Source organism: Pelophylax lessonae, assembly GCF_965119305.1.
Source record: "Pelophylax lessonae genome assembly, chromosome: 4".
NCBI lineage: Eukaryota > Metazoa > Chordata > Amphibia > Anura > Ranidae > Pelophylax > Pelophylax lessonae.
In genome coordinates this window covers 601,600,631-601,627,535 of record NC_138771.1, presented here as the reverse complement: position 1 = coordinate 601,627,535, position 26,905 = coordinate 601,600,631, and the positions used below count along the sequence as shown (strand labels likewise).

Below are 26,905 nucleotides of genomic sequence, written 5' to 3'. Positions count from 1 at the left end.
CTCCAACACCTAAACATCAGGTATCAGATACTTCCAACCTGTATTACTCAGGGGCGTAACTACAGGGGTTGCAGGGGTTGCAATTGCAACTGGGCCCCATGCTCCAGGGGGGCCTGTGTGGCTCCCCTGTACACCTTGATAGGAGGGGCGGCGGGAACAGCATGTAGAGAAATCACTGTCCTCCTTTTTCCTCCTGTAGCTGCAGGAGGAAAATGGAGGAGATTGGTTCTTCTGTAAGCTGCCTCCGCCACTCCTCCCATCCAGTTCACTTGTGTTCTGCTGTTTCTGGGCCCCTGTGTGCTCCACTAATCCCCCCCCCCTCCTCACTATGCTCACTTCCCTCTCCTGTCAGCTGCTGCAGGGGATGTGTCACAATAGAGAACCAGAAAGGGGTCGGTAAATATGTAATTTACCAGCTCCTTACTTTTCTGAATGGACAGAGTCATAGTCAGTGGCATTATAAAAATAAATAAATAAAATGATAAAAAGTAATACAATTAAAATACCAAAACAAACTACTGACACCAGTCGGTGAACTTCCAGGATCGCAAAGGTCACACTTGCGACCGGCCACTGGCATTCCACCACCGTGGGGAGGCCCCAAGATGGCAGAAAGGGGGCCCACTGCAGAACTTGTTAAAGGGTCCCGCTGTGGGCCCCAGGATCAATGGGAAGAGCCCCAGGCTTGAAGGGAAGGGCCCCGACCAGGGGTCTGAGGGGCCCTTCATGGTTTCTTGCACCGGGGCCCTAAAGGTTCTAGTTACGCCTCTGGGATTACTCCCAACAAATACATCAGAGCTTGCAATGTCCATGACCAGTAGAGAACCCCAGCCTCATGAAGTTCAGCAATAGCCCAGAGAACTGCAAAAGCTGGTGATCTATATTCCATGGTTGCATGGACATTGGCTGGAGGATGAGTGAGTAAATGCAATGACTTGGAAATTTTTAGGTTGCAGTTTTTAATGGAAGACATCATTGATAGGAGCCCTCACCTGTCACACTGGCGTTTTTGCAGCTATGTATTTACAACCCATATGTGTATATGTTATTAAAATGGATGATACATTTGTGTATTACCTCCTTCATCGTTGAATTCCAAACTGTGGTCATTTCATTGTTCCGACCGTAATCTTCCCGCAGGAATTTCACCGCCACATTGCCAAGATACTCAATGAAGATCTTAGACTGAAAAAGATTAAATAGAAATGCAAATGCCAGATACAATTATTACATCACTTTCTACTAGCTCAGTGGTTGTTATCAGGACCTGATTTAATCATTTGCACCACAATTTTACATACAGGTGTTCTCTCAGAACCCCCCGTGGTGCCAGTTCTTAGGTGTGCCTTTTAGTTTTAAAGGTTGACAAATGCTGACAGGTTCACTTAAGCATGTTCTAAGGTAAAAAGCTGTACTTTAGCAGTAAACAAATGAGAAATGTACAAATTTCCATCTATAAAGCAATGAAGCATAAATAATTGGTGTTGATTTACTAAAGGCAACTAGACTGTGCACTTTGCAAAATGCAGTTGCACTCAGCAAGTGCAATTGGTCCAGGGCTTAGTAAATGAGGTAAAGCTTCACTTTGCAAAGAATACCTAATCATGTGCAAGGAAAATAAAAAAAAAGGGCATTTTTGCTTGCACTTGATTGGATGATGGAAGTCAGCAGAACTTCTGCTCATTTACTAAGCTCTGGAGCAACTGCAGTGCAGAGTGCACAGTCAGTTTGCCTTTAATAAATCAATCACCCCCCTCTGAGTCACCTCTGTATAAACAACAGGCAATGCAAATAGCCCTGGGAATGGTTGTTCTGTGTCTTAGGAGAGATTATGTAGTATATGTAAATGTCTTAGTGTTGTGTGCATGTGTTCATTCTTCATCTGCTCAGTAAAACTTTCCAATTCCAAGACCTCATAGAACCTACAGGCTGTTATTTCTTATATGTAAAAAAAATATATAGCTACATAAATGTAACACATGCAAATTTACTGTTTTAACTGCCAAAGGATATGTAAATCTGTACAGCCAGTCCTGTAATGCAAACACCAGTGCTAGTCAGAAAGACTGCTGTGTTACTTCATTTTAACATTACAAATTCCTGGGTCTGCTCTCTGCTCATTGGACAAAAGGGATGATGCTAATTCCCTGTCCAAAAAGCAGGATTAAATTTAGAGGGGGAGCACAAGATGCTAAACTACTGAACCAGGAAATGAATTGCTTAATCCGGGACTATCTATGTCAACTGTCTGTCTGTGTGGTTGGAAAATATGCATAAATTACAGGACTGGCTGCGCAGACTCACAAATCCTTTGGCAAGTAAAACAGTAAACATATACTGTATGTATTTCAACTTTGTATTACGATTTTTTCTGGAGTTTTACTTTAAAGAGACCCAGTGGGGTGTCTAACCATATGAAACCACCAGTTCCTGCACTAGAAGAATAAGTATAACCACCTCTGGTGTCCCATGTTAGTCCTACCTCGGGTTTGGAGGATGGAGTCACACCAAGTTGTGGTGGGAGTAGGCAAGCAAATCCCAAAAAGACTCACTCCTGTAAGTGTCTTTGGCATTAAATATGATGCCTTTGTTTCTTTTGCACTGTGATTCTATTCTCTTACCCCTATGTTAGTGCTGAGCCATGTACTGACGTATTGGTTAGAGGATGGGGGTCACAGCAAATGGTGGTGGTGGTGGTATGGTGGTGGGGTGGTGGGAGGGAGGGGGGGGGGGCTTTGGGCAAGCAACATATAGAAGTGTCAAATGCCAAAGAGATTCACTAAGGGTTCATTGCTGGAACCAAAAAGAGGTGGGAGATGAGAGGTGAGTATACTGATTCTTCTCTGTGCTATAGTTTCCACTGTTCACAGTTATGCAAAGGCAGCTATAGTACTACACTGTGTGAATACTTATAGTGCAGTATAGCAGAAAGACACATCTTCTTCACTTGGTTTTTCGATGAAGGCTTGAGTGCAGGGCCACTGTTTTTATGGGGCACCGTACAGCCTAGCTGATGGGGCCCCCTTTCCACCCAACCCTCAACCCCACCCCTGGCCCGCCCCTGACCCAGTACCGCCGGCTACTGATGTTTTCTTGGGACCAAGAGCTGTTTTCAGCTGCTCAGACTTTGTGCTGGTGGCGAGCTCCCAGCATATAGACATGGCCTGCCATATGTGCGGTGTGTGGGTGTTAAAGCATAGCTTTTTGCCTCTGCACATATGGGTTACTGGGGTATAAAGTGGTTAAAGTGGAGTGGTTGGGGGCACGGCCGGTCGGAAACTACAACATGAGGCACAGAAAAAGAGAAGAAAAAAGTCCCTCCTCTACTCTCACCTACTGGGTCCCTCTGTTGACCTGATGGGGCCCAGGAGAATATAATTACACACCTTTAAGCAAGTAGGACGGGGTGTAGTTTAGGAAACCCTATTTTTTCATTTGGGAGAAATAACTATAAAGTTGCTCAGGCCCCCCTCTTGAGCTGATGGAGCCCGAACCCAATACAACAGGACCAGTTGTTCTGCCTTATCAGCGGCCCTGCTTAGGTTTTACTGTAATCTTGTATTTTTCCATACTGTCACCACTAGGAGGTTAGGTTCTAGGATAGGTATGACAATCATAATTGTTATCTGTTAACTAACAGCAGAAAAGAGAAATTGATGTGTCTTGTGATTCTTTTTATTCATTATTTTAATTTTACTTTTTTTTTGTAAAATGTTAGACTACACATGCAATGGTTAGAATTCTTACCAAAGAAGAGAAAGCCAACACTACAACAGCTCCTGCTATTTCCACAATGAAGATAATAAGGATAATGATGAAAAACTGGAGGAAAGGAGAGACGAACGTCAGCCAATAATGCCCCCAACTATAATTATACATTAAATACAATTAAAGAAAGTAGAAAATAGGAAGTGGAGACAAATGATATATACAGTACTGTAGAGTAGAAGCAGAAGGTATAGGGAGGGGGTCATATGTGGAAGCAGAAAAACAAGGGGAACAAAACAAAAACGAGGAAGCGCTATCAAGCCTATTTTAAAGAACAACAGGAAAATATGGAAGACGAGGTATAATGTATGAGAATGTACAATGGGGGCTTTAATAAATGAATACCTTCTGTTATGCCATTAAACAGAGGATGGAGGGGTAACCATTAGCAAATGGAGGGTTTTAATTAGTGATAGACCGATATAGGTTTTTCGTTGCTGATACCGATACCAATATTTTAGCCAATGCATATCGGTATCGTGCGATATGCGCCAATATTTTTGTACATTAAAAAACATTTTTTTTTCTTTTTTTTTTCTTGACAGGTACTCTTGTGGAGGGATCTGGGGGGGGGGGTCTAAAAGACCCCAAACCCCTCCTCTGCACTTAAAAGCATTCAAAATGCCAAGTTTGGCTGTTTTGAATGCTGTAATTTTTTTTAATCTGGCGCCGAGTACCCAGAAGTGATGTCATGACATCACTTCTGGGTTTTTGCATGGAGACCCCGTCAGAGACGAATGCGGCTTTGATCGGGTCTTCAGGGGCCGTGCAGGCTGGTTGCCCAGGTCTCCCTGTGTGCCGGGGAAGGTGGCGGGAGGGGGAAAGTCCCCTCCGGCTCCATGTAATGACAGCCAAGCAGCTTCTCAGCCACATCGGTTGTCATTACAAGACAGCCGACCGTCGGCTATGGACGCCGGTACCGGGGTGATGCCTCTAGCTGCAGGCATCACTCTGGTACATGTACTTTCCCGAAATATCGGCAATATCGGTAACCTCAGGGGCGATTCCGATATATCGGGGAAAGTGCATATCCGCCCCCGATATATCCACTTTGCCGATAATCGGTCGATCCCTAGTTTTAATGAATAATAGGATGGTTTATAGGGAGAGGTTATTAATAAATCATGAACAGGTAATAGGAAGGGGGTATAATTAGTAATAGGAGTGTTATAGGGGGCATTTATAATTAGTAATAGGGAGGGTTATAGGTGTCATAAGAAGTTATAGGAGAGGTTATACAGAGGGGTTACAATTAGTAATAAGCAAGTTATAGATAGGGTTATAGAGAGCGGTTATAAATAGCAAAAATAGCAGGAGTAGAAGGGGATATGTAGAATGTAAGGCATGGTTAAAGGGGGTGTCATAAAGAGCTAAAGCAAGGGTTAGACTTGGGAGATATAATGAGTAAAAGAAATGGGTATGGGAACAAGGTATATATTTAACAAGAGAGGTTATAGAAAATACCGTAGTTATATTTAGATTAGAGCGATAGTAGAGTCAGCTTTGTGATTTTTACCTACAGGTAAGCCTATAATAAGGCTTACCTGTAGGTAAATTAAATGTCTCCTAAACGTGCCCCTTTTAGGAGATAATTACCCTTGACCATTGACGCCACTGACACATGCGCTCTGAAGGTCCGGCATATCGTACTGGACCTTCGGAGCACCGTTCTGTAACTGAGGGCTCCCGTGCACATGACGTAACATCATTGCAGTTCCGGTCACTCACACAGCCGGAGTCCACGAACCCAGAAGGAAGACGGGGGAAGACGGAAGCCCTCTCAATGGTGATAGCGCGCCGCTGGAGGGCTTCTTTTTAAGGTAAGTATTTCATAATGTGCTAGTATGCGATGCATACTAGCACATTATGCTATTATTTTACAGGGGAAATTTTTTTTTTCATTGCAGCGGTTTACTAACGTTGAATAAGCTGTAGAGTGGAACTACAGTGTTATAAAAATTATATAAATATGTTACTTACAATCATTAACATGCAGCGACTCTCTTTCATAGCTCCACAGCAGCCAAGAAAACCCATTACCATGAGGAATCCTCCCACTGCCATGCACAGGTAACCCACATTCACCACCTGCATGAGTTGCGGAGCCGCTGTGCCAAGAATCTTCAAGAAAGACCCTCCATCCACCTTCACCCAGATGCCGATGCCCAGTATGGCAATGCCACCAAGCTGCACAGACAGAAAAACAAGTTAATTTCTATATCATTTCTTGCCCTTGGGCTACTCATAGACATAAGGTAATTCTGGCCAGGCTTGTGGCCAAATCTTTCTTCGCATTTGCATCGTACTATGTTTTTAAAGGGTAACCGTTTTAGGCAAACTGATGTTTACATATTTTTTTAATATTTATATAAAATCGTTATTTTACAAATAAACATGTATTACAGGGTGTACCCATGACACTGGTGTCACAAAGCATTGTGGTTTCTCCTAAGTGAGCAGAAGCTCCTTGGTTTCAGACTCTCTCTCTCTAATTGAGGTTACATTTACACTTGAATTTCTTCCTACAGATAAACGCATACACTGTATTGCATTTGCAGTAGAAATGTCATTGAATACTATGGGACTAGTTAAATTTTTTTTATTTGATCTTATCAAGCATGGATAATTGAAAGGCATGGTAAACACACAGAAACACATTTATGCATATTTGTGTCTTTTAGTGCATATGCACCACAAACAATCTTTATTTTGTATATTTCTTAAAGGGAAAAGTGTATGGAGATTGAATGCACTCGGCTGGAGGCTTCAAAGATACGTTATATGGCCAAAACTATGGGGACATCCCCTCCAAATGATTAAGTTTAGGTGGTTTACTACAGTATAAGGCCTGGTTCCCACTGCCGCAAATTCAAAATCGTGCAACGTTTGTGTGACTTTGAAGCCATCATCCCAGCACGATTTCAGCACGACTTGTATAAGACTGCTCCACCCTGGGAATACTTTTTTTAATAAAAATACCCCCGGGACAGTCAGGGCTAGTACATTCCACAATGGCTAGCCTCTGATCTGTCCTGGGTTGCACTTACCTTTTAGGAGAAATACTTACCTTGAAAAAGTATTGTCCAGCGCTGCCATCTCAGGTGTGGGCAGCTTGAAGCCAGCGCGATCCTCTTCTGCGTCCTCTTCCGTCTTCTTCGGTCCCACGACGCACTGCACCGGCCCCGTCGTCACTTCCGGTGCGCGCGTTATCCCTCTACAGCTTCTGGGCATGCCCAGAAGCTGTTTAGAAGGGAATGACGCGCGCGCACCGGAACTGACGTCGGGGCCGGTGCAGGCGCATTGATTCCTGGAAGCGATGACATTCAGCTCCCAGGAATCATTGCAAAGCCAGGAAGTGACGAATCGCCGTGGCCCGCCGAGGGGAGGAAGAAGGAAGTAAGGTAAGTATATTTTCTTCTATACGAGGTAAGTAAAAAAAAAAATTGCGATTATCCATTTGTTTTTCAGGTGACCCGGAGCGAGAAGATGGAGGTAAGTATAAATTTAGGGTGGAACTCCGCTTTAACAGAAGCCAATGCAAGTCATGAAGAAGTCCCACCAAAAGTAGCGCACGAACCTTTTTCTAAGTTACTCAAGTCACTCCTATTAGAACGGTTCCATTGCACTCAAAGTCAGAGCGCATGTGGCACCAGTGTGAACCGGGCCTAAAAGATATTTTAGACAATTGGTAAATTCTTAGGTGTGTACTTACCTGAAAAAAGTTCATCTCACTTGAGAGCCTTTTTGAAACAATTAATGGTTAGGAGCAACAAATACAGCCAACCTGTTTTGGGGAAAAATAGGGTCCTTTTCTTTCAAAACAGGTTGGAGGTATTTGATGCTCCTAAACATTAAATGTTTTATAAGGCTTTTAGGTGAGATGAACTTTTCTCAGACGCTCTTTAGTACACATCTAAGAATTTACCCTCTGGCGAGCGCTTCCTTTGTCGCTATAAGAGAGACAGCAGCCTAGGACCAAAATAGGGCCCACTTATACTATGTAGCTCAATCACGGATCTGCTTCTTTGAAAGAAAAATCACTTGACTGCTGAGAAGCATAGGCTCATTTATGAGCAGCTAATAAACCAATACCTTGCCCCCCAAAACGACACAGAAGCTGATTAAGTTGGAAATAGGGCAAGGCCACAGCTTTATTGAACTTTGCAAAAGTAACAACTTTTCAAATGTACAAAACAACAGTGCCAGTCACGGTTATACTGTGAGCACCCGACAATGCCAGTCACAGTTCTACCGTGAGCACCCATAAAACATAAACTTACATAGTCTAAGAGGCCTGTCCTTACCATCAGTGCCAGACAGACATTAGACTGACCCCAGAATTTAACTTGAGGGCATAGCCCATAAAGCAAAACCAATTGCTGACAAGGTCAAAACCGCCAATAAAGCTGTGACAAAACATCACAACGGGTGGGGGGCAACTCTTGTAACAGCTGAATCTCCTCAGAGCAGTTGGATGTGTCCCAGCGTAGCCTTTTCCTAGAGTTCAGGCTCCACCCAGTCACCTCAGGTCTTTGTAGCCAATCCCAAGGGAGCTACTTAATTTCTCTTTTAGGTTCACACCCACAGTGATGCCATTCTTCCAGCAGCCAAGGCTCCCTTTCCCTAAAGGCGGTTCAAGGGGCCTTCATTATGGTAAATCCATTGGAGTCAACTTCCATTTCCAGTGGTCCAGTGCTATCACACACATCAGACATTTTAGAAAAATGTGTACAACGTATCTTTAGCCTTGTGGTAACAATATGGTTAAGAACCTCTTCTGTTCTAGCATGACTGTGCTCCTGTGTACAAAGCAAGTTTCATAAAGACATGGTTTGACAAGTCTGGTGTAGAGGAACCAAGAAGCCCTGACCTCAAACCTATTGAACTCCTCTGGGATGAATTGTAATGCAGATTGTGAGCCAGGTCTTCTCAGTCAACATCAGTACCTGACCTCACAAATGTTCTTCTGACTGAATGAGCACAAATTCCCACAAACACACTCTACAATCTTGTGGAAAACCTTCCCAGAGAGTTAAGGCTGTTATAGGCCTAAAGTGGTAAAGCCAGCCATAGATAGAGCAAATTTCTTTCCTGCAACCTTGGGGTTGATTCCCCCATCAACACAGACAGTGTTGATGGTGGAATCCCTCCAGCCGAGCCATTGTGTTCTCCCAGTAGGGAGGCAGGGGAAGCCATCCCCACCGGGAGAAGACATTAATTATTGCTAGCTACTTGCAATAATCACATGAAAAATCATGCAGGCTGATTGTACCCTCCTGGGTACATTCAGCCTGCCCATACATGGTTCGAATCTTGCCTGGTTCAGCAGGATTCATTCGTCCAAGGCCGGTTTAAAGTGTTACTAAACCCACAACAGTAAAATCAGTCTGTATATGCAGTAAAGCATGCTTGTTATACTCAATGTGGGACCTAAGGGGTTAATCCTCTTCATTGTTTAAAAAAGCTGTTTGATCCTGTCTTCTCTGATTTTTCCCTTCTTTTACTGTCCCCAATCCATCTGCTGATAGAACAGAGCCTTGGAGGCACTCTGCACATGCTCAGCTTGGTGTGTATTGCTACAGAGTTGTTTCTTTTTTGGGAGGGTGCATGTGATCAACATAGGGCCAATCAGCAGTGTCCAGACAGAGGGCCATGCAGCCTCAAAGGACAGTCATCAAAGGATAATGAAAACACCTCCTACAAGCTTTAACCAGTACTCGACCAGACACTGATAGAAGTCATAAGACTGCTATAGTACTGCAGATGAGAAAAGGTATTTAGCAGTTTATATTGAGTAAAATAATTGCATTTCCATGTTCTGTGTACTGTGGGAGATCAGATATAGTGAATGCAGGCTCCTGGGTTTAGTAACAATTTAAGACAGAAACTCTATATTAATGCCCATGGTTCTAAAATAAGATGTCCTTCAAGTTTGTGGAGACCCGATGGTCAAATATCCATGAACTTTTGGTTTGCAAGGTTGGCAGAGACCATTTTAGACGGCAGTTGGATCTAAGCAAGTTTAGCTGAACCCTTATTGTACATTAATTTAGAGTAAATGGATATAAAATTAGTGCTCTTGATTAGAGAAATTACAGACTAACACTAGAAGTTTCTATACTTACAAATATTATGCCATTGAAGATGAACATCATTGTTTTTAAGAATGAAAAGCAACTCATTTTTGCGACCTGGAAAAGAAAAAATAAATAAATGCATAATTAAATTCAGCACCCTGATGTTTTTGTATTAGGCGGGCACCTTGTTCTGCCTTTAACCGGTTGCCGACTGCGCACAGTATATTTACTGCGGCAGTCGGCCCCGGCCAGGCAGAGTGATGTAGGTCTACGTCGCTTGCCTGTCACTCCTTCTAGAGCCAATAGCGGGCGGGCGCGCGCCCGCTGAGGCGCGCGCCCGCCGAGGCTCGTTCACGGAGGAGAGCGGGAGTGTGACTGGCGGACCCGATGTCCGCCGGTCACACTACGATCGCCGGTACAGCGGGAGAAAGACAGAGCGGCTTATGTAAACAAGCCGCCTGTCAGTTCTCCCTGTGTAAAAGTGAAGATCAGACAGTTCTACTATGTAGAACTGTTGATCTTTGTTTTTACACTAGTAGACCTGTCCCTGCACAGTTAGAATCACGCCCCTAGGACACACTTAACCCCTCCCTGTCCAATACTGTTAACCCCTTCCCTGCCAGTGTCATTTTTGCAGTAACAGTGCATATGTACAGCACTGATTACTGCAGTAATGTCACTGGTACCCCCAAAAGTGTCAAAAATGTCAGTCAAGGGTCCGATCTGTCCACCGCAATGTCGCAGTACCGCAAAAAAAAATCACAGATCGCCGCCATTACTCGTTAAAAAAAAAACACCAAAAATGACAAAAATCTTTCCCTTTGTTAGTAAACGCGATAACTTTTGCGCAAACCAATCAAAATACGCTTTTTGCGTTTTTTTTTACCAAACATAGGTAGCGTAAAACAAATTGGCCGAAAATGTTAAAAAATTTTGATTTTTAAATTTTTTTTTGGGGGAATTTCATATAAAAAAAAGTGAAAAATATTGTTGTTTTTGCAAAAATTACTCTCTTTTTTTGTTTATAGCGCGTGATCAAAAAATCGCACAGGTGATCAAATACCATCAAAAGAAAGCTCTGTTTGTGGGAAAAAAAGGACGTGAAATTCGTTTAGGTACAGCGTCGCACGACCGCGCAATTGTCCGTTAAATTCACGCAGTAAAAAATCGCAAAAAAAACCCTGGTCTTTTAGCAGGAAAATCCTCCGGTGGTAAAGTGGTTAAAAAAAATATTGTATGCTGGTAACTGAGTGGGGATAATATCTGTAATTACAATCTTTAGTGGTATATTCATTTTTTTAATTTCACTTTATTTTTTTTTACATTTTTCTTCACATTCAGCTGCTTCAGGTGGGTAGGCAAGGCCGCAATTCAAGTAAACAGCTCCCTAAATGGGGTGCACACCCGTCACTGCTGCAGAACCATGTAGATAAAAACAAAGGATGGCCGCACTGCCATAAACAATGCAATTAAAGCAGAGTTCCACCCAAAAGTTGAAATTCTGCTTTAACTTCCCTGGCGGTATGATTTTTTCGGATTTTAGGTGCTGAAAGCGGTACCATTATTTTGGATGTAATTCTTAAAAATGAGCAGCCCAAACCAACTATTTACATATGATTTTTTTTTACTGTGCATTCTTCTTTATACATCTCGGGTATGATAAAGTTTGAAACACAAAATCATAAATTATAATATAATAAAAAACTATAAATAAGTTAAAGTATGTATGTATGTATGTATACATATATATATACTGTATATATATATATATATATATATATACATATATTATATATATATATATATATATACATATATATATATATATATATATACATAAAAAGTACAGTAAAACTGCAGGAAAGGGCACTGGGGGGCAAACTAATGTGATTTTTTTTATTTTGCATTGTATCAGTGTGTTTGGTGTGTTTTACATTTGAATTTGCCGCCGGTTCCACCCCCCTGGGAACGTCACGTCGCAGGAGACGGAAGCCGGGGCACGGAGAGGATCGGGAGGAAGATCCGCCGCCAGACACCGCCAGGATACATCGCTGGATCCCGGTGACAAGGTAAGTAACCCCGCTTTCAGGATCTAGCGATCTTCCTAGCGGTACCCCGAGTGTGGCTCGGGGTTACCGCTTTTGGCTCTGAAATTTAACCCCGAGCCACGCTCGGGAATCCCGCTAGGAAGGTTAAGTGCTCCTGACCCCTATTTTTTTTGGGGGGGGGGGGGGACTAATTTTGACAAGTACCCGCTCCCACTTCCGCTCAGCCCGCCTAGGCGGCTCAAGCGCAAGTTCTCCTCTCCCCCCTTCCCCCCTGCAATCTTCTGGGACACGTCACAGGTCCCAGAAGATTGCTCGGCCACCAAGGAAGTGCAGCACGACTCGGGCATGCCCAGTGCGCAACCGGCTGTGAAGGCGCCAAGCTGTCACAGACAGGTGCCCACACTTGTGATGCCAGCCCCGCGGGGAGAAGAGGGAGAGAACCGAGGCTCCCGCCCAGACCTCGTGCCTGAAATCAGGTAGTACTACGTGGTTTTGCGCAGCCGAGCCGCCAGGCCGCAGTAATACTATGGAGGGCAGTCGGCAAGAGGTTAAAAAGCGTTGGATGGATCTGGACCTTTTTATTTGCCACTTCCCTTAAGTCTATTTAAAATTGCATGTCCATCTAAAACAACTTTGTTCACACAATGACAACACTACAGAGAATTCACTATGGAACAAACACTGTTGTCAGCCTGTTATGAAAAAATGAAAAATCAATGGATCTAATAAGAGGATTTACAGTATATTACAAGGGTGCAAGGGTGCTCTTATAAGGCATTACGAAAGGATTAATTCTCCAAAAACTGATATCCCTGTTATGGTTGGAAAAAGTTTTAATCACCCGCTAATTTACTGTATATCTAGGGACTCCAGTAGCTCCAGAATTTCTCTTGTTGAAGTTACTGTTGGATGCTATTGTAGATAGGTGGGCTCCTCACAATAGCCATAGAGGGTGGACAGAGCTGGGAACTTTTATGAGAATATTTTACCACTTGAGAGCCTTAGAAATATGCAGCAAACATGCACACCACCAACTGAAATATCTAAAAGACGGACTGTTCCTTTATTTAAACCCATCAGAGCTTGAAACTAGAACCATTGCTCATGAGTCCATAATATTTAACCACTAGTAGAACAGAGTGGATGAGTAACCAGTAGGATTTTTAGTTCCAAGTACACTACTAATAAACATTTATAATTCCTCTCATCTAAGGCTAGGTTCACATTATTGCATGTCGAAAACGGGCACAATCGTGTGCATTCCCAACCTGCAAGAAAAACGTAGCAAAGCACACAGGGGTACAATGAATTCTTAATACTTAATGTCACCCCCATGCATTAGCAAAACGTCCATGTTTTCACATGTGCCACGTGATTGCATGCGGCATGAAAAAGGGGCTAGGGACTTCTTTCCCTGTGTTTCTGCAGGTAGGGCAGCCTATTGAAACAAATGGCCTGCCCTACATGCAGATCATAGCCTTAACACTATTCTGCATTTAAACTTTCAAAATGTGCAGGAACTTAAAGCGGAGTTCCACCCAAATGTGGAACATCTGCTCATTTGCTTCCTCCCCCCCCCGGTGCCATATTTGGCACCTTTCAGGGGGGGAGGGGGTAACTGGTACCTGTTTTTGACAGGTACACTTCCCCACTTCCGGGAACGGCGCCGCGGTGAAGTGAGGACCCCTCCTCCTACCCTCCGCCGCCAAGCCAATCCGAATGCGCAGTGGGCTTCGCGCATGCGCAGTAGGAACCTGCCGGGTTCCCCGACTGGCAATGGCGGTGGGATCACCCGACAGCCAATGGAAACATCGGCTGCGGTGCTGACATCGCTGGACTCCAGGACAGGTAAGTGTCCTAATATTAAAAGTCAGCAGCTACAGTATATGTACAGTATGTGTAGCTGCTGACTTTTCATTTTTGGAGGGGAGGCGGAACTCCACTTTAATGTAAGGAACCTATGTTTTATATTTTATTTGTATGTACATTTTGTAGGTTCATATGCAGAATTGTTTTTAGATAAATAGTAATAAAGATATTGGGGGGAATTCAATAAAGTCCTAAGGAAATCTTTCTGGTAGTATGGCCCTTTAAAATAGTCTTTGTCAAATGCAAAAGTCCCTGCTGCCCATTTCAGTATCTTTACCATCGTGTGCGGCAGATTTAGGAAGTTCTTAAAAGTGTCATTTTTACAAAGCACTATTACTGCACAAAATTCATTAGATAACAAAACTGGAGGTAATGAGGATCAATTGATGGTTGGCCTATAGAGATAGGTAGAGTGCCTGTCTCTGTACACTGTGTAGTAAGTGACATATTTGCTGCTGCTATCCATTCACCTCCCCACTTGTCACTGGTTGATAAGGACAGCCTGCTAGGAACCAGTGACACTGACAGTGAGAGGAGCCTGATGGCTGTCTCCTAACCCCCTGATTTAAGCCTGTAATTGCTGCACTAGCGGGCCGTGATCCTTTGATTCTGAAGGTGACTCTATTGACTTGTATTGGTTGCGTTTAGCGGTGGTAATGTCTGCTGAATGTGACATGCTGTTTAATTTTTGCCATGACCCTGAAGCACAGCCAGTGCAAGGACAAGATCATCCAGTGCCCAGGGCAAAGATGCCAAATTGTGCCCACCCCCCGTGAACCTATGAGGAGGAGAGTGAGAGAGCACAGCCTGAACCTCCTCCCGGCTCTCTCCTCCTCTTCTTGCCACTTCCAGAAGTAGTGATGCCACTGTCACTTCTCTTGTTGGCTTTATGGTAGAAAGAACTTGCTTTGCCCCAATTTCTACAATACAAGCTGCACCCAGGGCAGCAACCCCTTCTGCCCAGCCCTTGTCCCGGCCCTGAGCACAGCATCGCAACCACAGCATGTGTACAGATCTGAGCGGCTGCATGCCCTGGTTCAGACAGGCATTTTAGGGGGAGGAGATGGGGGGTGTTAAAATTACAGTTCAACTGCCTGGTTTTAACGCCCCCTAGCTGCACATATGAACAAAATCTAACAGTTTATTCCGTAGACGTTCTTTGTACAGTTCAGTATATATGTAACTCTCAGGAATTAATAAGTAAGAGAGTTGCTTGTACTATTTTCTTTATTACATGACTAAGTAACCAACCATAGTAGGAAAAGTCATGGTTTTTCTGTATGACTGAGCCATTGTACTGCTGTCTGTACATGGAGATATGTCATACCCTACTAATTAAAATCAGAAAGGATGGAATATTATTGAAATGCAAATTGTTATCTAATTATACAAAACTAAATCCAGTGCTACCTGTTAACTTGGGACGGTGTTTGTATAACCGAAACCGTACATATGTCTGGGCACAATGACCTAACCTAAAAATAATTTTTCTGTAAATTATATGAAAAACACAACAGCAAGTGAGCAGAAATCTCGTTATAGGTATCTGTCAGAAGTTTGACATCAAAGGCAAATCCTATCCACTCCTGAGTGTGATCACTGTATTACACGGATGTCATCAGAGGTCTAGGAACAAGAAGTCTTATTGGTGAGAGCTTGCACCTCTGCTAATTTGGTTGCACTCTTGCAAGCCACACAGCACTGTAAATGAATGAGCAAAGGGACGTAGGCAAAAGAGCAAATGCCCGATGCCTACTGTCAGTGCTATACCATTCACAAAAAAAAAATGTTGTCTCATACAACCAAAATCAGTGGTGATCAACTTACCTGATATAGGGGACCTCAAGTGCTGCCCCTGACATTACCAACGGGCCGCACATCATTTTCAGTGAATGCAATGCTATAGAGCAGGGGTCTCAAACTGGTGGCCCTCCTGCTGTTGCAGAACTACAAGTCCCATCATGCCTCTGCCTATGGGAGTCATGCTTGTAACTGTCAGCCTTACAATGCCTCATGGGAATTGTAGTTCTGCAACAGCTGGAAGGCCACCAGTTTGAGACCCCTGTTATAGAGACTGCAGGTATGCAACAGAAGATATTCAGAGCCTACACACATGCTATAAGAGATGGTCAGAAATTGCAGACATGGTACAGGAGATGGTTAGAGACTGCAAACTTGGTACAGGTGATGGTCATAGACTGCAGACATGGTATAAGAGATAGTCAGAGACTGCAAACATGGTATAGGAGGTGGTCAGAGACTGCAGACATTGTACAGGAGATGGTTAGAGACTGCAGACATGGTACAGGAGATAATCGAAGACTGCAGACATAGTATGGGATATGGTCAGAGACTGCAGACATGGTACAGTAGATGGTCAGAAATTGCAGACATGATAGAGGAGATGGTTAGAGACTGCAGACTTGGCACATGAGATAGTCAGAGACTGCAGACATGGTAGAGGAGATAGTCAGAGACTGCAGACTTAGTATATGAGATAGCCAGAGACCTTAATACATGGTACAGGAAATGGTCAGATACTGCAGACTTGGCACATAAGATAGCCAGAGACTGCAGATGTGGAACAGGAGATGGTCAGATACTCTAGACATGGTACAGGAGATGGTCAGAGACTGCAGACTTGGCCCATACGATAGCCAGAGACTGCAGAAATGGTACAGGAGATGGTTTAGAGACTGCAGACTTGGCACATGAGATAGCCAGAGACTGCATACATGGTACAGGAGATGGTCAGAGACTGCAGACTTGGCACATGAGATAGCCAGAGACTGCATACATGGTACAGGAGATGGTCAGAGACTGCAGACTTGGCACGCGAGATAGCCAGAGACTGCATACATGGTACAGGAGATGGTCAGAGACTGCAGACTTGGCCCATAAGATAGCCATAGACTGCAAATGTGAAACAGGAGTAGTCAGACACTCTAGACATGGTACAGGAGATGGCCAGAGACTGCAGACATGGAACAGGAGATGGTCAGAGACTGCAGACTTGGCACATGAGATAGCCAGAGACTGCAGACATGGAACAGGAGATGGTCAGAGACTGCAGACTTGGCACATGAGATAGCCAGAGACTGCAGACATGATATAGGAGATGGTCAGACTGAACACATGGTACAGGAGATGGTCAGGGATTGCAAGCCTGCTATGGAAGTTAGTTGGAGACTGGGGACATGTTTCGGGATACAGTCATAGACAGGACAAACACTACAAGAGACTGCTAGAGATCATTGTTATTATACCCACTACTTCCATATTTGTCCATCCTACAATCAAAAGTAAAATTACTTATGACACATTTGATAATTCTCTCAGCAAGATACATCATAAAAGATCAGAAGAAAAAACAAACATAAAAAGAGAGAGGATGGACAGCGCAGAAAAAAAAAGTAAAAAAAAACGTGAAAAAAATATACCATACAATGAAAATGTTTTTCCTTCACATGCCTAAAGCCCCGTACACACGTAGCGATTGTCGGCCGTAAATATTCGACCGCCGAACGATCGGCCGATTGTCGGCTTGTTAGTATGATGCTTCCGACAGCCGACAGCGCATTTTCGCCCGAACAGAATCTGTCGTACAGGCATTAAAATTTTTGTACGCCGACAACAGAACGGCCGATTGTTCGGCAGTCAGTACAGAATTCGGCCGACAGACAGCCGATTAGCAATACTGGGCATGCTCAGAGAAGAAAAAACACACGGAAAGTAAACCATCACATGACATCACTTCTGCAGTCGGCTGTTGTTGGCCGACAAAATTCGTGTGCAGTCTTTTGCACTTTTCAGCGGACAGGACAGCCCTGGACAAAAGACGGCCGATTGTTCGGCTGACGATCGGTACGTGTGTACGGGGCTTAAGTATATACCAAAACAAGCCACTGTCTGCAGGGCCCATGCTGCCTAACATCCTAGGTCACTAGGACGCAAGTGGGTTACACTGTGTACAGCAGTAATCAACTGTCCATTTATTGTAGCTGTGCACACGGGACCATAGCATACAGTTCTGTTCATATCCATAATAAAATGTACACATTATGGATCTGAATGCAGCGTATTTTTTGCCTGTGTGCCCTTACTGGAAAAATGGCTTCTCTTCGGAAAAAGTAACCCATTATATTGGCATTAATTCAGAAGTATAAAAGTATAATTTTTAATGAAAGTATAGTTATATTTTAACAATAAGTTTAAGCCCAATTCATTTAAGCCAATTCATGGCTCTGTGGTTCAGCACTAGTAGAAAGTCATTGAAGTTATTTCCTGGGAGCTCAGGGCATAATGGACCAATCCTGGAGGTGCCCAAATATGGCACCCTGCATCCAGAATATAATACTGTAGAGAACATTGCTAACGCCATTACGTCAGCGTCATTCTAGGGGTGAGTAATTCTGCCCAGGTTTGATTCGCCAAGGGTTCAGGACATTCTGTTTGAAATTCAGAGAACCCAAGCAGTGAAACTTATTAAAAGGTATGGGGAGTGAATACTGTTAGTAAATTCTGACCATTTTGGGCTAATAGCCATACTTTTGTGGAAAGAAAAGAGCAGCATATTGTCGGTATTTCCATGTGACACTGAAAGTACACAAATAACATGCTTATAGGGGATACCGTAAAGCAGGCATGTCCAACCTGCAGCCCGGAACTGCAGGCAATGCGGCCCACTGCCCCCTGACATTTTTTTACTTTTGCTGGGGAGGAAGGAAGGCGGGTCGGGGCACGGCCACAGCGGCTTCCAACTAACTGTAGGCTGCCTCGGAAGGGATCATCCTCTACTTGTGTTAAATTAGTGCTGGGGGGGCGCGGCAATGCGGGAAGGGCGCGGCGGCGTTTTATTAATACCTTAACTATAGTATATATTTTATATGCGGCCCGAGAAAATTTCTCTACATTCAGAGAAGCCCAGAGAAGCCAAAAGGCTGGACACCCATGCCTTAAAGTAAGGCTCAAAATTTCAAGTCCTGAGCTACTAGCCAGGCCTTAGGAGTTACTCCCCACCAGTTGCCCCACCCAACCCCTACCCTGCCCTGCCCATAATTCCACCCCTAAACACACCCTTGTGAATTATCTCATGAAATGACACTGTAAAGGCCCCTTTCACACTTCCGTCGGCGGACTCCGTTTTTCTCAGCGGGGGATCGATCTGCCGATCCCCCGCTGAGCAGGCAGATGGCAGCTCTGTCTCTGCGCTGTGTGCGGAGACAGAGCTGTCAGGTCCCCGCTGTTCTCTATGGGGAAATCGGATGAGAAAGGACCGTCTGTCCGTTCTTATCCGATCCGATCCGATCTGCTGGACGGATGGAAAATAGGGTTTCCATCTGTCCAGATTTGACGGATCGGATGTCAGCGCACATGTCTCCGCTGACATCCGATGCCCCATAGAGATGCATGGGGCATTCGTTCAGATCCGCCTGAAAAATGGACAGGTGGATCTGAACGGTCCGCTCGTGTGAAAGGGGCCTAAATGTTTAATGCTGATTTAAGTTACAAAAAAAAATATTAACAACAACTTTAACAATATTAACAAAAAGCATGTCAGTACCCATCAGTGCTGCCTCATCAGTGCCCATCAGTGCAGCCTTTCAGTGCCCATCAGTGCAACCCCATCAGTGCCCATGAGCGCAGCATATCAACATTTCAGTACCCACCAGTGCTGCCTCATCAGTGCCCATCAGTGCAGCCTTTTAGTGCCCATCAGTGCAGCCCCATCAGTGCCCATCAGCGCAGCATATCAATGCTGCCTATTAGTGCCCATCATTGTCGCCTAATCAGTGGCCATCAGTGCTGCCCCATAAGTGGCAATCAGTGCCGCCTCATCCTGGGCCATCAGTGCAGCCTCATCCATGGCCATCAGTGCAGCCTATTAGTGCCATCAGTGCAGCATATCTGTGTTGCCTTATCAGTGCAGCCCCATCAGTGCAGCTTATCAGTGCCGCCTCATCAGTGGCCATCAGTGCAGCCTTATTAATGCCCATCAATGCAGCCTATCAGTGCTCATCATTGGAGCCTTATCAGTGCCCATCAATGCAGCCTATCAGTGCCCATCACTGCAGCTTCATCAGTGCCCATCAGTGCAGCCTCATCAGTGCCAATCAGTGCAGCCTATTAGTGCCCATACGTGCAGCCTCATCAGTGTCCATCAATGCAGCAGGGATCACAGGGAGGAATCAGGAGGATTGCTAGCTGGATCACACAGAGTGGGGATCTCCCACTGTAACACAGCTTGGATATAAAATGCCGGCCCCTGTCAAACAAAGTCCCACCTCCTGGAGCGGCATTGGACCAGTGTGCTGTCTATCAAAGTAGCCGGTCCAGGAGGCCGGACTTTGTTTGATAGCGGCTGGTGTTCTAAATCCAAGCTGTGTCACCTCAGGAGATAAATATTTTGTGTGATCCTGCCGCCTTCCTCCTGACAGTTCCCTGGCTGATTGCTTCTGGCCCAGGCCGCTCTGATGCCCTGTAAAAACCACCACACTGCTTTGGCCAGAAGCAATCACCCAGGAAACTATCGGCCCAGTCCACCTCTGCCTGCTCCACAAGGGCTGCCTTAAAGTACAACTAAAGACAAAACTTTTTTTGGGGTTTTGGTTAGAGTAGAGATGGATTAGTACACCTGTCAATTGTTATTGCTCTCTGTGCCCCCGTTAGGGTAATTCACTCTCCCTATTTGTCCTGTTTAACCACTTGACCTCCAGAAGATTTACCCCCCTTCATGACCAGGCCATTTTGTGCGATGCCGCACTGCGTTACTTTAACTGACAATTGCACAGTTATGTGACGCTGTACCCAAACAAGATTTATGTTGTTTTTTCCCCACAAATAGAGCTTTCTTTTGGTGTTATTTGATCACCTCATTTTTTTTTTTTTTTTGCACTATAAACTAAAAAAGACAGACAATTTTGAAAAAAAAACAAAACAATGTTTTTTTTACTTTCTGCTATAAAACATATCCAATAAAAAATTTAAAAAATATAATCTCTTAAAAACAAGGACAATATGTATTCTGCTACATGTTTTTGGTAAAAAAAAAAGTCCCATTCAGAGAATATTGATTGGTTTGCGCAAACATTATAGCGTCTACAAACTACGGGATATATACTGGAATTTTTATTTATTTATTTTACTAGTAATAGCAGCAATCAGCGACTTATAGTGGGAGTGTCATATTGTGGTGGACAATCAGACACTAACTGACACTTTATAGGAACCAGTGGCACTGATCAGTGCAAAAAATATGCACTGTCACAGTACTAATGACACTGGCTGGGAAGGGGTTAAACATTTAGAGCAGGGATCTCCAAACTACAGCCCTCCAGTTGTTGCGGAAAGACATGTCTGATGAGACATTGTTAAACTCTGACATTCACAGACATGACTTGGCATGATGGGAATTGTAGTTCCTGAACAGCTAGAGGGCCAAAGTTTGGAGACCCCTGATCTAGGGAAATCAAAACGTTAAATGTGTGCCTAGCCAGTGTTTTGGTGTACTGCGGGTGGTGCTTTTACTGGGGGAAGTAATGGATTTTATTCCATGCTTTGCAGGGAAAGAAAATCTATTACTACTTGTTTACATAGGCAGGGCTCTGTCCTGTGTAAATTCATGACGATCGCCAGGTTCCGGCGGTTATTCATTGGCCAACACCGGGTGATTAACATCTGCTGTGTTTAATCACAGCACATCCAGATTGCCGGAGGCGCGTGTGTCCTACCTGGAAGTGTCAGATCACGTACCAGGTACATGATCTAGCGCAGCCCAGCCGCCTTGCTGCCGTATATCTGTGTTATACGGTCGGCAAGTGGTTACAATGATCAAAAGTGAAAGTAAAAGAAAATCCAAAATGTTGAGTTGTCCCCAGAAACGTAATAGAGGGAAAATCTTTCAATGGGGACACTAGTTCTGGTGACCTGGGAGTCCCCATTAGATCCTCCTAATTTGAAGGGATTTCCTCTCACTTCCTGTTTTGGCTGTGGGACAGAAAGTAAAAGGGAAATCTCCCCATTGGGACAAAGAGGGTAAAAATAAACCTTAGGCCCCTTTCACACGAACAATCCGATCAGATCCGCCTGTCAGTTTTTTAGGCAGACCTGATCAGATCCTCCATGCATCCCTATGGGGCAGCGGATGTCAGCGGAGACATGTCCGCTGACACCCGCTGCCATCCGTGAAACCCTATTTTCCATCCATCCAGCGGATCGGATCGGATGGGATCGGATGAGAACGGACAGGCGGTCCGTTCTCATCCGATTCCCCCATAGAGGACAGCGGGGATCTGACACAGAGCAAAGACGGAGCTGTCATCTGCCTGCTCAGCGGGGATCAGCGTATCGATCCCCGGCTCAGCAGAACGGCTCCGTCCATGGAACTGACCCGTGTGAAAGGGGCCTTACAGGGGTTATAACCCTCCCATACTCTATCCAAAAATGAAAATAAAAAGTTTTGCCTATATTTCTTCGTTAAAGCTAAATGTGGTGTTACGGAACAGTATGATGATCACAGTGACAGCGCACAGTGGCATTGCATATTTGGCGTGGACTTTTTTTTTTATACAAATAACTTCAACACCACCCCAATCTGATTCATTACAGTTTGAAAAAAAGGGCTTTTTTTAGGTAGTTTTAACAGCCATGCATTAATTTTTAATTAGACAGTAATGAGCCCACTTGTAGTAATTTGCCTGTCCTTGTTCTTGCTAATGCAATACTGTCTTGCTGTTGGCTACTGGCATTTCAGCTGGATGGACACGTTACCTTAATTGGCTAATGAATTTCTGCCAGTAATAAAATCATTAGAATGGAGAACCTCACTTCCTCTCTGAGACACCAGGAAAAAAATTTCAGGAAAATCCGGTTTTACTGGCATGAGTTTGAATTTACACAAGAATACAAATATAACGCAGGGAACATTTAGAAAAAAGCCTCATATGTGATGATTTTTAGGTGACAGGTTCTCTTTAATTTGACATGCGGGGTCTAAAAGCCCCTAGATGTCTCTCCTCTGGGCTCCACTGAATGTAATGCAATGCAGATCGCATTGCAATACATTCCTTCCCGTCTATGCTAGCCGGAGAAATTGAGAGGGTGCGACGTACGAACCTGGCAGCAAAGGGGTTAAACAAGGAACTGAACCGTGGAAGCTTTGCCCAAAAAAAACAGATAGAGGACAAATGACTGCTCACCAGTAGTCTCTCTTTAGCCAATATGTTTATTGAGTAATGAGCAATCGGGAGTAAAGAGGGAAAATCCCCAGCAAGGAGGAAATAAAATTTCCCTGAAAGTGGTCATTAGAAAATATCCTGGCATCAGTGGTCACTGTGAGTGGTAGGAAAAAATGCCCCATACATATAAATATATATATATATATATATATATATATATATATATATATATATATATATATATATATATACTGTATATACAAACCCGATTCCAAAAAGTTGGGACACTGTACAAATTGTGAGTAAAAAGGGAATGGACTAATTTACAAATCTCATAAACGTATATTTTATTCACAATATAATATAGATAACATATCAAATGTTGAAAGTGAGACATTTTGAAATGTCATGCCAAATATTGGCTCATTTTGGATTTCATGAGAGCTACACATTCCAAAAAAGTTGGGACAGGTAGCAATAAGAGGCCGGAAAAGTTAAATGTACATATAAGGAACAGCTGGAGGACCAATTTGCATCTTTTTAGGTCAATTGGCAACATGATTGGATATAAAAAGAGCCTCTCAGAGTGGCAGTGTCTCTCAGAAGTCAAGATGGGCAGAGGATCACCAATTCCCCCAATGCTGCGGCGAAAAATAGCGGAGCAATATCAGAAAGGAGTTTGCAAAGAGTTTGAAGTTATCATCATCTACGGTGCATAATATCATCCAAAGATTCAGAGAATCTGGAACAATCTCTGTGCGTAAGGGTCAAGGCTGGAAAACCATACTGGATGGCGGTGATCTTCGGGCCCTTAGACGGCACTGCATCACATACAGGAATGCTACTGTAATGGAAATCACAACATGGGCTCAGGAAAACTTCCAGAGAACATTATCGGTGAACACAATCCACCGTGCCATTCACCGTTGCCGGCTAAAACTCTATAGGCCAAAAAAGAAGCCAAATCTAAACATGATCCAGAAGCGCAGGCGTTTTCTCTGGGCCAAGGCTCATTTAAAATGGACTGTGGCAAAGTGGAAAACTGTTCTGTGGTCAGACGAATCAAAATTTGAAGTTCTTTTTGGAAAACTGGGACGCCATATCATCCGGACTAAAGAGGACAACCCAAGTTGTTATCAGCGCTCAGTTCAGAAGCCTGCATCTCTGATGGTATGGGGTTGCATGAGTGCATGTGGAATGGGCAACTTACACATCTGGAAAGGCACCATCAATGCTGAAAGGTATATCCAAGTTCTAGAACAACATATGCTCCCATCCTGATGTCGTCTCTTTCAGGGAAGACCTTGCATTTTCCAACATGACAATGGCAGACCACATACTGCATCAATTACAACATCATGGCTGCGTAGAAGAAGGATCCGGGTACTGAAATGGCCAGCCTGCAGTCCAGATCTTTCATCCATAGAAAAATTTGGCGCATTATAAAGAGGAAGATGCAACAAAGAGGACCTAAGACAGTTGAGCAACTAGGAGCCTGTATTAGACAAGAATGGGACAGCATTTCTATTCCTAAACTTGGGCAACTTGTCTCCTCAGTCCCCAGACGTTTGCAGACTGTTATAAAAAGAAGAGGGGATGCCACACAGAGGTAAACATGGCCTTGTCCCAACTTTTTTGAGATGTGTTGATGCCATGAAATTTAAAATCAATTTATTTTTCCCTTAAAATGATACATTTTCTCAGTTTAAACATTTGATATGTCATCTATGTTGTATTCTGAATAAAATATTGAAATTTGAAACTTCAACATCATTGCATTCTGTTTTTATTCACAATTTGTACAGTGTCCCAACTTTTTTGGAATCGGGTTTGTATATATATATAAAATTTTAGAATTTTTTAATTAATCTTTTAATTATGTGACTATATGCACTTATTTTATTTTCCGCCTTTTTCAGGGGTGGGGTTTTTTTGGAGGTTGGGTTTCTTAGGGATGATTCCTTTATTTAAAGTGCTTGTCTTGAGGTGTCCAGAGTAGGTTAGCCCTGAGGAAGGGGGTGCGCCCCCGAAATGAGTGTCCGCACTGCTTAGCATCATGTGGTTCCATGGCTAATTGACAGTTGCCATTTTTTATAGATTTTAATATTTAAATATTTTTCAGTAATGCACTAGGCGCGTGCGCCTCCCTTTTTATTGTTTTTGTAGTATCATTTCAGATGACCTCGTCTGAGGAGGGCTGCATCTGTCCAGTTTTGGAATTGCTGTTGTCCTTGCTGCTTTCCACCATAGAGGACCTCATAGCGCTGGAAGTGATTGCTTGCCTTTGCATAAAAATCCAACTACTAAGCGACCAACCCAGTGTAGAAAACTGGCCCCCCAAATAGGCCAATATTAGTCATATCAGGATATGCTAACCTTTTGTCTATGGAGACCTTTACCCGTATATCTGTAATCTAATCATTGGACTGTCACCTTTATTTTTGTGTAGCACTACCCCATAGAGGACTGCTGAGAATCACACTTTCTGGATCCCCCTGGGTTACCTTTAGCAACTGATAGCAGACAAATAGCATTAAAAGTCCTTGGCTCAGTCAATAATCAATCCAGGGGATGTTGGTTGTTTTGTGTTTTCATTTAGAACTGGGATAGGAGAAGGGATGAGTGGAATACTCCAACTATGAACTATGCACAATCTTGAGGACAACTAGCTTTAGTGTGCGGCAAGGCCGCTGCTTCACCTTGTCACAGAAGTGAAGATAGATAATGTGATCCTGTTTAACCACTTTAGCCCCAGCCCTATTTCGGACACTTTTTGTTCACAAGTTAAAACCAGTATTTTTTCCTAGAAAACTACTTAGAACCCCCAAACATTATATATATTTTTTTAGCAAAGACTCTGGAGAATAAAATGTCGGTCATTGCAAAATTTTTTGTCACGCGGTATTTGCGCAGCGGTCTTTAAAACGCCATTTTTTTGGAAAAAATTTGAAAAATCACATTTCACTGCATTTAAAAAATACTAAACAGTAAAGTTAGCCCATTTTTTTTGTATATTGTGAAAGATGATGTCACGCCGAGTAAATAGATACCAAACATGTTACGGTTTAAAATTGCGCCCCCCCGTGGGATGGCGACAAACTACGGTCAATAGAGATCTCAATCTGCGACGCTTTAAATTTATTTAACGGTTACCAGTTTAGAGTTAGAGTGTAGCTCTTTTTTTTTAATTATTGCCCACGCTCTGGCGATCGCGGCGATACCTCACATGTGTGGTTTGAACAGCGATTTCATTTGCGGCTCGACTTGCGTATACGTTTTTTTTTGTGCGCGAGCTAACGGTGACGGGGACGGCTAAATTTTTTTTTTTTTTTTTTTCCTATTTATTTTTTCTTTTTTTTTAAACTTTATTACAGGTTTTTAAAAAAAAAAAAATCTGATCACTTTTATTGCTGTCACAAGCAATGTAAACATCCCTGGTGACAGCAATATGTCGTGACAGGTACTCTTTATGGAGGGATCGAGGGTCTAAAAGACCCTAGACCCCTCCACTACACTTCCCTGTATGCAAAACGCCGAAAACGGCATTTTTGCATACAGCCGTTTTTCAAATCTGCCGCCTTTTGCAGCACAGTAACCCGGACGTGACGTCATGGACGCCGCCTCCGGGTTACGTCATCGGAGACCCGATCGATGCCATTTCCGGCATTCATCGGGACTCCATCCAGCCGGCGGACGTGCCGGCTGGGTGCTCGGGGCTCCCGGTGGGACGGTAGCCCCGAGCAAAGCCGCGGAAGGCGGCGGGAGGGGGGGGACGTCCCCTCCCGCCCCCCGGGTAACGATCGAGCGGCTCCCGAGCCGCATCGATCGTTACCGACGGAAAGCCGACCGTCGGCTTCAAACAACGGTACCGGGATGATGCCTCTAGCTAGAGGCATCATCCCGGTATAACCCCGCAAAGTCTGATGACGTAGAGGTTACGTGACTGGTAGTAAAGTGGTTAAGTTAT

The 26,905-nt window shown here is 43.8% G+C and overlaps 1 protein-coding gene across 2 annotated transcripts in view; it reads right to left on the bottom strand.

Annotated features, from left to right (window-relative positions):
* The window catches only part of TSPAN16 (tetraspanin 16), a 48,817-nt gene that overhangs the window by 9,041 nt on the left and 12,871 nt on the right, over positions 1-26,905 (bottom strand). For both annotated transcript variants that reach the window (XM_082257012.1, XM_082257013.1), the window contains exons 3-6: positions 9,894-9,959; positions 5,749-5,955; positions 3,748-3,822; positions 1,078-1,185 (exon numbers count right to left, since the gene is read on the bottom strand). In XM_082257012.1, coding sequence (XP_082113138.1) covers positions 1,078-1,185; positions 3,748-3,822; positions 5,749-5,955; positions 9,894-9,950 — 447 coding nt within the window. In that variant the 5' untranslated portion in view covers positions 9,951-9,959. The remainder of the gene's footprint in view (positions 1-1,077; positions 1,186-3,747; positions 3,823-5,748; positions 5,956-9,893; positions 9,960-26,905) is intronic.